We start from the raw sequence: 12,206 nt of genomic DNA on the forward strand, positions 1-12,206 counted from the left end.
CTGATTCTATGAAGCTCGAGTCACCCGGAACCGCCCGGCTCGATCCAACGGCCCCGATCAAATCGCCCAGGGGGATTCGCCCGATTTTAATCCGGCTGTTCGTTCCGCATCCGACGGTGCACGACCCATCTTCTCTCCCTCACCGATCCAACACGGCGGCGCTCTCCCCCCACGGAGGAGCATCGCCGGCACCGAGCCAATCCAGCGTTGCAAACGGTAATTCCCTCCCCCAAAACATGCTATGCGCAGATAGGAACAGGGCAAGGCGGGTGAGGGGTTCCTTACCGGAGATAATGGCATGGGAGCCTCGGTCCACGTTGTTAGGCGGGTCTCGGTGGAGCGCGGCGGCAGCGAGGAATTGCCTGCGCCCTCCTTGATTCCACTGCTTGGAGGGTTCGCGTACACACTCCCCGAGTCCGGGCAAAGCACCCCGATCCTGAATTAGGGTCCTAGCGACGGTGTAGCCGAGTTGCCCTCGCGGCGGCTCTTCCCCGATGGCAATGGCGGCACCGGTTATCTATGTGGGCGCGGACGATATGGAATAGGAGGGCAGTAATGTGACGGCGGCTGCGGCCTTTATCTACCCGCGCAGCGGGTTGGAGCGCGTGGACCGGAGTCCCCGCCAACGGCGCGCCCGGCATGCTCGGTGAGGCCGTTGGGGGAGGTGGATCTGACCGGTGGGGCCACAGTCAGCGGCGCGGAGGAACAGGTGCAGCCCACCAGGGGAGCTGGCGTGCGGGTCCCGCTGAGCAGCGATGGAATGAAAACGTGAACGCAAGTGTATGACTGCCAGGTGGGTCCATCAGGTCGGCGCTGAGTTGAGGCGCTTAATGGGCCGCGCGGGTGGTAAAGGAAAAATGGGCCAAAATAGTAGCAGCCGGCCCAGGTATTGTTTCCCCCCTTTTTCTTTTATTTTACTTTTCCATTTCAAATTCCATCTTCAATTAAACTTAAATTCAAGCTTTTGTGATAAATTTGTCCTCAGTTTTAAAGGTACAGTTTGATAATATCTGTTTGAAAGATATTGATTCTTATTTTTATTTTATTTTATGTAGTATTTTTCTCATTTCTTTCCTTCTTCTCTTTTTCTAAATTCTTGAATTTCCTTAGATCTTAAATTCTATTTTGAACTTTGATATATTTCTTTTCACATGATTTTTATATTGTCACAAAATGCACATGAAATAAAATCCAGCATAATGCATAATTTAGTGGCATATATTTTTATTAATTATTTGTTTTTAAAGATGGTGTTCACATGCGATGACAAATAGGTTGAACCCACACATATAAATAAAGGAAATAATTTTTTTCTCCTTTTATATTCTCTCTTACAAATTGGGTATTACATTATTTCAACCATGAAAAGCACCAAGAAGGTTTGGATCCCAAGAGTGAAGTAAGAAGTCCGAAGGACGTCGGAGAATTTGGAGACTTGGCAAAATTGTGATGTATGTCATGGGATGCATCATACTGGATCAAGTCTATTCCAAGTGGGTTAGTGAATACTTTGGACCCAAATTCCCCACCCATGACTAAGGTAACTAGATTTATTGTATTTTCTTTTTAGGTATGTGTATCTATTTTCTTGTATCTAATTTTTACCTTAAATGCCTAGTTTTACATCTGATATTTACTTTTGATATTAACTGCATGCATACTAGGTTAATCATATGGTAGGAATGCTCGCTTTCAATTCATATTCTTAAGCAAGCCTATATGGTTTAAAATGTTAGTTAAGCACGGCACATAGCTTATTTAACATTCCTAAGTAAATGACACTAATGCCTTAATGTTTTTTTATCCTACTAGTGGTATTCTCCAAGTAGTGTTATTTTGACTTATATGTGCCAATGCTAGGATTATAGATAATTTGCCCCTCTTGATATCAAAATCAAAGTGCATGTCTCCTACAAGTATTCAAAACTTATATGCACACCTTCAATGGGAGGTTACATTATAATCTAAGTCTTAGAGACTAACGCCTGTTGTTCAAGTATATTATATGTAATAGTCTCATAGAAGGAAAATGGAGTCCCCGGAGAAAGACAATAAACTTCCACTGCAAAGCTACAAAATCTTCATTTGGTTCCACAAGTAGTTCCATTCAACAATTGGCATCATTTACATGTCTTCTCTAGACTTTGATTAGACTACATTTCATATCTTATGCTTCTCATGTTGCAATAAATGTGCATGTTGTCAAAATATATCTTTTACCTACGCATAGGGAGAGTTAGTCTAATCAAACTATATCTTGCACCTCTCTTTCTCATGTACTTTTCCTTAGTATAGGATCTTTGTCAGGGGGATTATTTCTTCGTCTATGACAAAGGGGGAGAATATTATCTTAAGGAGAATACTCTTGCAGGGGGAGTAATCTTTTAGAACTTCAATTGATAAATCTTTTAGAGGGCAAGTCTTTATTTGTTTCCTATATGCTTTTAATGTCTTCCTTTTCGGTGATTGATGCTAAAGGGGGAGAAGTTTTAGGGACCAAAGCAATGAAAATATATCAAACACCAAACACAGTCCAATTTAAATTTTTTTGATCTTACAAGTGGTTTTGGTCTTTCAAGTATCTTTGGTCTAAAATAGGAAGTAAGTGAATTATGAAGTTAGGGGGAGGCTTAAGTCCATAATCTCACTTTGAGGGGACACTCATGCATCCTAGCAAGTAGATTGCATATTTTTATTGAAATGTCTGTTATATTTGCTTGCTTTGGTTGTGTTGTCATCAATCACCAAAAGGGGGGAGATTGTAAGGAAAATGGACCCCGGGCCATTTGGCTAAAGGGATTTTGGTGTTTGATGATCAACATAACCTATGGACTAATATGTTCGCAAGTGTTTGTATTTATAGTTCCCAGGATGCGAAGAGGATTGGACTAAGGCACTGAGGATGCAACACCTCAAAAGTAGACATAAAAGAAGCACAAAAGTCCAAGACTCAAGAACAAATGAAACCCAAGAAAATAGCGAAGAAATCCATGAAGTGGGCAACCAGCCGGCGCACTGGCGGCGCACCGGACAGTGAACAGTAATCTCTCCGGTGTGCACCGGATGGTCTGCGCTGAGGGGCCCGCAACCAGGCGCCCTCGGGTCGTAGCACCGGACAGTCTGGATAATGGTCGGATCCAACAATCGACTGCTCCAGGCTCCAACGGTCGACTGACGTGGTAGGGCACCGGACAATGAACAGTGTAGGTCCGGTGTGCACCTGACTATCCGGTGCGCCCGTCGACAGAAAGCTGCTACTTCTGTCTAATGGCTATAATTGTGAGGGGAGGCTATAAATACCCCCCAACCGGCCATTTCAATGTGTGGGAGCCCAAGCAACATACCAAGGCATAGTGTAGACATTTTCAAGTGCTCGAACACCCAAGTGCTTGATAGAATCACTCGGTGATTAGCGTAGGTGCTTTGCGAAGTGCTTATACGTTAGTTAGATAGCATTAGCGCTTGCTCTAGGTGAATCCTAGTTAGTTGAGTGAGTTTAGAAAACCCACACAACCCCTCGGCTCTTGCGTGAGCCGTTATATTTGTACCTAATGGGGCGAGAATCTTGCGAGACTATGACAACCGAGTTTGTGTCATGCCCGCCAACGTGTACCAGAGAGAATGAGGTCCGCGGTGTTTCGGTCGGAAGCTTGATAGTGGAGACGGCGGGGAGCGTCCGAGAGGAGCTGGAAGCGGGGCACCACTTGCGCGTGGAGAAGGCCCGCGGCTCTCTACGAAGTTACTCGACCGAGGTGCTTGGCCCTTGCGTGGGCTACCCTTTACGTAGGGGCACCAATGAGGATTAGTCGGAACCTTGCGTGGTTCTGAATACCTCGATAAAAATACCGGCGTCTTCCACAAGAGTTTGCATCTCTACCTTGCTCTTTACCTTCCGCATTTACATTAAGTATTTAAGATTCAATCTTGTCTTTGTAGTTAGATTATTTAGATTGAAACTTAGCCTTTACGGTTTCGATAGCAACACTTAGACAAAACCTAGCTTGCACATTCTATATTGTTTATTTGCATAGGTTTTGCTCTAGGGATTTAATTGTGCCCTAGTTTAGATATAGTTTTCAGAAGTCTTAATTCACCCCCTCTTAGGCGTCATCGTTTCCTTCAATCTCTCAATTAGCAGATGGGAGTTAGTCGTTATACTAACACTATTGTAGTCCAACACTATTGTAGTGAGGGTTTGACGCCTACTGTTTGTCTCTTTTCTTATAACCTCTTCATCTGTGCTAACTCTAACATGTTCCAACTAGGGGTTGAGTTAGCCTAAATTAGTGTATAAGGTGGATTTTCACGACTTCATTAGGTTCTAATGCAAATGCATTAGTTCATCTCACCTAATGATACATAAGCAATCGTCTTGAACGTTGAGTTCCCCTCTTCATAGTATGCTACTTTATCCTAAATCTGATCATAAACTCTATTGCTCCTTGATTGGTGAAACAAAAATACAAGCTTATATCTTTGTCTTTCATCTTGCTTTTATGTCTTCTTGCATGTCTCCATTTTTGCACCATCAATGACCTATGAAGATCAAAATGTTTAGGCACCATGTTCGCCTTACTTTTGTCAATCATTTTCTTTGTTGAGCACTTGTTCACCTTTGTGGACTTGAACCTGTCTCATTCGCAACAATTAGAATATATGTTATTCAACAAGTTGTACCAATCACAAAACTATACATGAAGCTTTCACTCTTCATAGTAAGCATGTCTTCCTAGACACATGATAATAAGCTTCTCTATTATCCACTTTTCAGAATTCATGTTATAATTTATAATAAAAGTATCAAATTCTTTAGGTAGTGATACTAATATTAGGTGAATAACACATTTATTATTCAACTCTATATTGAAGGACTTGAGCTTATTTGTAAAGTTGGTAATCTTGAGTTTGTGCTCCCTTATGCCAGAGCCATCATAATTCTTAGTAAGAAATCTCTTAATAATGGTTCCAATATGAACTAGTGAACTATTGATGACCCTTGTCAATGTACTATGTGGCATTGTGATATTCTAGGATTGGTTCACTTATTGACCATAATATAGGCCCTTATGATGATCATAGATTTTTTTCATTTCTCCTACTTAACACGTTCGAGATCATATGCTATAATTAAGGCTGCATTATTAGTTGTCTCAAATGCTTCTTCTAATGCTAATATTAGACCAACAAGCTTCACATTATCATTGGTATAACCTATTTCAGCTAATGTTAATTCCATATCAATCTTGTGCCTTCAAGATAGATAATTAAAGTAATTCAATGGCTCAAGACTAGATAATACACTTAGAGCATTTGAAATATTGGATGATGATGCTTTAGAAAGAAAGAAAATTAAATCAGTATAAATCAATAATTCAACATTGATTTAAACTAAACATACATAGTGATTGATTAAAGAAAGTTATTTTAATTCTAAATTGTTTGGACAGGATTAGAATAGAATAAAAACTTTTAAACTAATCTTAGCATCAACATTCTATAATATTCTAAAAAATATCGATGTTGGTTTCAATTTTAATTGAGAATAAAACAAATTCTTGCATGGAAAACATATCTAAAACTTAAATTTAAGCTTAAAACTTAATTAAAGAACTAACTTAATGTTCTTTCAGCAAGTATGAACTTAAACGATGCTAGAGATTAATGTAAACCTGTTTATATAATTATAACACTTAAAGAAATATAGAAAAATAGAGAGCATTGTGCTTGGCCAAAATGGCCCACATAGTCAAGCCAAAATAGTCGGTTGACCTTCGCCTTGTGCGCTCCCACGTCCCATGTCGCAACCTGGGTCTAGGTCGAGAAAGCTTACGTCCACTTGGGCTGAATCTGGCCCACTCCCCTTTTGTCAGATCTGCGTCATTCACCCAAGTTTGATAACCAGCAGTCCAGCACTCCTCACATCTAGGTATAAAAGGATGAGAATTTCGCCAACAAAGCTTACTCTCCGAGGAAGTCACTATGGAGTACCAGCGCCGCTCAGGCGGTCCCTCTCTGATGTGTGCACACACCCAATTGTGAACATGCTGCCGTCAAGTGATCTCGCGCAGTGTCCTATGATCCTTGCATGAATCCTTTGCACGCATGGTGTGTCGACCGCTCCACCTCCTTTCCTCACTCGTTGTTTCTGGACGGTAAGGTATTAGAGTGAGGTAACACTAGTATTCATTCATATCTATCTTATGGCTCATGTGGGGAGAAAACTAGGGTTAGGGGTTCTAGATTAGGAATTTCGATTTAGGGTTGGAGATTGGGTCATATGAGTGGTCCCTTCCTCTCCTACTCGTTGTAGATCAAAAGGACTCGGTCTGATCCTAAAATCTGAAAGGTTTGAGTTCTAAGGTGAGGGTGAGGGACCAAATCTGGGCTCCAATGCCACTATTAGCAAACTAGGATCTCACCCATCACTTTAGACACTAGAACAAATTAACTACCTTCGAAATTTGGGAAGGTCACCATAAGAAAACAATGTCCGATGATCGGTGCCAGTGTTGACAAGAGTGACGAGGGGTAGTCTTTCCCTCCCTTTTGTGTAGAGATGGATTTGGTGTCAATAGGTCTGTATGGCTCAGGAAGTACGATGAACATTGGTTCATGTGCCAGGCTTTATTTATATTTATTTTATGTGGTGTGAAGAAGACCGTAATTAAGAGCTATTGCATCTAAATTAGGGTTTGAGAGGTCGGACTCAATGTCTGTTTGGTTCTCGGCTGCACCAAAACTTATGTAAGGTTAGTCACCCAAATTAAACAACCTTAGATAGACAGAAAAAACTAGACACTGTAGCAATTTAGTCAACGAAATAAACATGCCCTCGATCTCTCACCGAGTCTGAATGAGATGAACCTAACCGTACACACTTGTTCATCAGTAAAGAACGATCGTAATTGTATTGGTGGTAGCAGGAAATGCACTTAACTGCCGAATCCGTGCTCCTAAGTCCTAACTTTGTACAGTAGTACAGTAGTAAACCTACTACGTTATTAACATGGAATAAAGTTACAGGCCGACTCCCAGCTGTATCATCAAGTAAGCGAGGCACAAATTGTTCCATCCAGCAACACAATGTACACTTTCTGCCAGCTGCATCTCAGCATCTCGCACATGCCCAGGAATTTCCCAACCGTGTCTTCTAATATTTGATGGTATTAACAAGGCATAAAGTTACAGGCTTAACAGCCAATCTTACCTTACTTCCCAACGATGACTAACTTTCAACAGAAAACTGCAGGGAAGAGGGACTAAGACTACTCTTGCTAGCTTATCATGATATTTGATATATCCTTGACACTACAACAGCGATGCCACTACAGCTACAACTAAAAGAGCTCGAACTCGATGTCGTCACCATTCAGCCGGAATTCCAGACATTTGCCTTCCTTTTTCTTGCGTGTCGTTACAGGTGTTGGTGCAGTGTCAATGTTCTTCAGGGTCTCTGGTGGTGCGGTCCACCGGATCAAGGCCCAGTTCAGGCCTTCAAAGAAGGGATGCCGCTTAATCTCAGTGGCTCCTCTCGACGAGCCAAGCCGGTACTCTGGCTCTTTCACAAGCAGCCCTCTGATCAGATCTCGAGCGTGGAAGCTTACAGCTGGATTATCAGGGAACTTCAAGCCCTGTGAGATCACATTTGAGAGTGTTTCCTCATTGCCAGGTCCCTTGAATGGTGTCTTGCCATAGAGTAATTCGTAAAGGAAGATTCCAAGAGTCCACCAATCAACTGAACTACCATGGCCATCTCCTCGAATAATCTCTGGGGCAAGATATTCATGGGTCCCAACAAACGAATTTGATCTTGCTTCCGTAGGTTCAACAACGAGCTGTGGAAGTGATGGTTTCTTCAGAAGCTCGGCTCTAGGCCTTCGTGACGAAACCAGACGAGGCGTGAAGCAAGAGGAATTGCTCCAGGATGGCTGGATACACAGCGGATCAATGCAGCTTTGTGCACAAGGACCAGAAGGCCTGCTGGGCTCATCTCTGCCTACGGATGATATTCTCACAAGCATTGGGCTCACTGAGCACCTCAGAGACAGATCAAAGTCTGAGAGCATGATGTGCCCATCTTCTCGAACAAGTATGTTCTCTGGCTTCAGATCACGGTAAATGACCCCCAACATATGGAGATACTCCAAGGCTAAGAGGACTTCAGCGACATAAAACCTACAAAATGTAGATCTCTTGAATTACAATAGCTCAGTACTAAAATGAAACATATAAATAAAATGTAAATTCTCTTAAGTTACAATAACTCATTAGTAATATGCAACCTAAATAAAAAATGCAAAATATTGGATTACAATAGCATGGTTCACTATCACTGGACAAAAAAACATCTATCTGGTAGCAAATGCAGTGAGATTATATAAACACCATTTTTAGTTCTTGGTAAAGTAGCTAATAGTGCATAAAGATAGCACATTGATGACACGACTAAAGGTCCATACCTTGCAGCTGCTTCCGAAAAGGTTTTGGTAGGTTGTTTCTGCCTAAGAACATGCAGGTCACCACCAGGGCAAAACTCCATTACCAGACAAGAAAGGTTGTCCGTCGTGAAATGAGAATACAGAGTTGGAAGGAACGGGTGGTCGAGCATTTGCAGTATCTCCCTCTCAGTTTGTGCTCTGAGCATTTTCTTTCTGCTTATGAGGTACTCAATGTCCATAACCTTCAAAGCGAACATGCAGTCTGATCCCACTAACTCAGCCAAATAAACAGTGCCAATATCCCCACAACCAAGTTGTTTGAGAAGCTTGAAGTTCTTCAATCCCAAGCTCCCTTGTTGGATAGCCATGCACCTGATGGCTCCCCATCTCACATCCTTTGACATGTGAGGCCTGCTTCCGTTAGCACTGAAGCTGCCATAACTGTCCTCACTGATGCTGGTGCTGGTGCTATAATCACCAATGCTACTCTTAGAGCTTTGGGAGCATTCACCCTTCTCCTTTGATCTTGACAGCTCACCAACCTTCGGGCCATGGATCACACCAGTGCCACACCCTTTGGTGCCAAAATCAGATCCATCAACAGTGGAGCTGACAGCAGCCTTCTTGTTAGCTGGTGCTGGGGTTCTGGGTTCATCCTGAAGGGACTCCTTCTGTTTACTAGCGTGAGACTTAGGACCTTTCGTCTCACAATGCTTGTGCGATGCGGGCACTATAGCAGGTTCAGGTTTGACCTTCTTTTTGGTCGAGGTTTTGTTCCGAAACATTGGCCTCACCAGCCGTGAGCCACCGACCGGAACAGCCCGGGGGCTAGACGTTTTCACAGATTTCCCCTTCCTTTGCCTTGGCAGTGTTGCTCCTACAGAAACATCTTCAACCGCCTCTGATGACTTGTTACTGATCACATCTTGGATTCTGGTTTTGCGAACCTTGACTGCGGTAGGAGATGCTGATCTCAAATTCTTCTTGGCTGAGCTCTTACTCTGCCCCTTGCTGATTTCATTTGCCTTACCAATCGAACTTCCTGCCAGTTTCTCAGGCAGCATATAAACGTTGCCCACCTTACTCTTGTCATCTTGCTCCCCGTTGGCTTGAACTGCAACAGAGCCATATAGCTTCTTGGTCGCCCCAGAATCAGAAGGGGTGGACGCCCCTGTCGGTTTTGACAGCCTCTTCATGGCTGCCATTTCCGACGCCTGGGAGATGCACATCTTCCTAAGGGCCTGCTTCAGGCTCACGGACTCCACAATCTCTGAGCCCGACACCGGCGACTTCCCGAGCCCAATAAGCCATCTATCGGTGCTCCTCTGCCCAGAAGCCCTCGCCGACGTGCGCACGTTGACCGACCTGATGAGCTGGTCAAGGTCATCCTCCAGCGAGCACGACCGCGCCCCATCCTCCTGCCCCACGGGCTTGACCCTCACTCTCAGATGCGCAGCAGGACGAGCAGCTTTCGGGTCGTCCGCCAGCTCGACTATCTCCGCGCACCCGGAAGAACCCATCCCCTTGGAGCCTTCCTGTTCCACCAGCTGCACCTTCATCTGGACGGGAGGCCGGCCGTAGAACGGCTGCCGCATTTCAAGGCACCAGCACCGGCAGTCAGTCGCGTGCACTTGGGCCAACAGAGAAGCCGCTGTCCTGGGTCGAGAGCCGCCGGCATCACGGAGCCCTGCGCAAGATCGAAACATGAAATGTGAATCAGGTAACGATGGAGAGAGAGAGAGAGACAAAACAGACGGAACTAGCACAAATGGTAGGAAAAAGCCGTTTAAAAACTCTCTAGGCCCGTAGATCTTGGTGGTGCCCAACGTCCGGCCGTTTCTCTCTTATTACCTTACCCGCTCGAAAGCTAAGATTTTTTTGCATTTTTTGTTTGTAATAAAATAAAATGGGAAATGAAGGGAGATAGCAAATGGAGCAACAGAGATGCGGTAGGTAGGTGAGGCAGGGCGGCGGTTCCGCTTCTTTTCCTAGCAAAGACGATGCAAGATCCGTTAACCCCCTCCTGGGCGTTGAGGGAGAAGACGACGCAAGCAGCCGGGGTAAACGCCCCCCCCCCCCCCCCCCCCCCCCCCCCCGACCGAAAACCTGCGGATACGCTTACGCGACTTGGACAAAGACAGCAACCCGAACCAAACCCAAGAACAGAAAGGTGGCCTGCAAGAGGTGGAGCTGGCGGGCTGAGCGGAGGATCTTACCGGACGGCGGCGGCAGCGGGGAGCTGGTGCGGCCCGCGTTCGGTCGTCGTCGGCGGCGGCGGCGGCGCGCGCTGCTCCCACCTGGAGAATCTGGGTGCGGCGGGCGAGGATTTGCGGGAGTTTTAGGCCGAAACGGCGGCGAGACTGGGGAAGTGGAGTTGAAGCTTCAAGTGGGGCGAAAGCGGCAGCGCTCTGCAGCAATGAGCGGCGCGCATCACGAGGAGCAGATGATGGCTGCCTCTCCTTGGGCCCCTTCGACCCTGTGCCCTACTCCCTCTCTCTCTCTCTCCTTCATATGTAGTCTGTCTCCGTGGGACGCGCACCTCGCAAATAGATGAAGCCCTCGCCCCTCGCCCCTCGGGGCAGTCGGCACCACCCTAGGATTTACGGCTCTTTCTTTATTGCAGGCATTTATTAACACTACCTGTAGCCTGTAGTACTAGTAGAGGCGCGCAGCGTGCTGGCTACCGTGGCCGTGCTTCGCCCCCTTTTTCCTCGTGTCCCGCAACGGCCGCACTCCCTCCCTTGTCGGTGTGCTGAAGTAAAGCAAAGAGCCATGGAAGGACTGGAGCGAAGGGGAAAAGAGACATGCGGCGGAACGGACGTGAAGTTGCCCATCGTTAAAAACTGGACGTGGCATCCGCATCTGCTTTACCTTTTCCTTTTCCCGTTGTGGAGCTGTGACAACTACTAGCCGAGAGGAGCCTGCTTTTCCTTTTGGTCGCGTTGCCGTCCCCTGCTGGAAATTCAAACCTACTACCTACATACAATGCCGTGGTGGTTGTCATAGCGTTTGTCTGTCTAGAGAGCATGCGTACTACTAGAATTGTATATTATATAGAACGAAGACGAAGAAGGGGAAAAAACCGGGCATCTCAACGCTGCCGATTAGATCTGCGCGTTGCGTGGCCCGTCGCGTCGCGCCGTCAGCAGTGTCAAATGCTTACTTACTACGGACTAACCACTGTGCCAGTAGGTAAGCAGCTCGTAGCAACTTTTTGCGCAATTTGTTTTTTTAATAAAAAAAAAATAAATCGACCTGTCTTGCTGCAGCGGTGACGCTTGCAAGTGAGCTCTCGTGAAGCCCCGTGACGACAGCCGCAGCAGCGGTGGCTTGGACCTGGATAGCTTTGGCGCCGGCGACGCACCTGACCTGGCTCCTCGCCCGGGCGCCTCGCAGCATTACGTTCACTCACTCACAGAGTCACAGGCGCCTCGTGTGCGTCTTTGCTCGCGCCGCACCCCACCACCACCGCGCCCACCGCACGATCGTCCCTGCCGCGCGAGCGCATAATCATCTATCTGTTCGTCCGAGCACCGCCGCCGACGCAAATGCGATTGTGCGACGGGCGCCCGCGGCAGGCGGCGCGACGGACGGGGTGGGCCTGCCCTGCCCTGCCCTGTGGCGCGGTGGGGGCATTTCCGTGACTGAAGGCTAGGCGCACCACGTGGGAATCTCGCACGTAGCCCTTGGGAACGCCGAACGCCCGTCATCGCGGAACGGAGTACGGCTACGGCTGTTCGGAGCAGCAGGCATGTAAGCGTCCTAATT

General features: G+C 46.2%; 1 protein-coding gene across 2 annotated transcripts; it reads right to left on the reverse strand.

Moving 5' to 3' along the window:
* Positions 1 to 7,039: 7,039 nt before the first annotated feature.
* On the reverse strand, positions 7,040 to 11,192 carry LOC100383516 (putative protein kinase superfamily protein). Of its 2 annotated transcripts, NM_001176164.1 has the most exon segments (3): positions 7,137 to 8,175; positions 8,460 to 10,125; positions 10,655 to 10,905. In NM_001176164.1, coding segments are annotated over 2 exon segments (2,412 nt in total). In that variant the 5' UTR covers positions 10,034 to 10,125; positions 10,655 to 10,905; the 3' UTR covers positions 7,137 to 7,337.
* Positions 11,193 to 12,206: the final 1,014 nt, after the last annotated feature.

This window comes from Zea mays, chromosome 10 (genome assembly GCF_902167145.1).
Source record: "Zea mays cultivar B73 chromosome 10, Zm-B73-REFERENCE-NAM-5.0, whole genome shotgun sequence".
NCBI lineage: Eukaryota > Viridiplantae > Streptophyta > Magnoliopsida > Poales > Poaceae > Zea > Zea mays.

Bases quoted from the DNA above. Each gene is read 5' to 3' on its own strand.
- LOC100383516 (XM_020545185.3), bottom strand. From the start codon at position 10,144: ATGTTTCGATCTTGCGCAGGGCTCCGTGATGCCGGCGGCTCTCGACCC. The intron at 8,176-8,459 runs GTATGGACCTTT...TACATTTTGTAG, and splicing joins TTTTCGGAAGCAGCTGCAAG to GTTTTATGTCGCTGAAGTCC.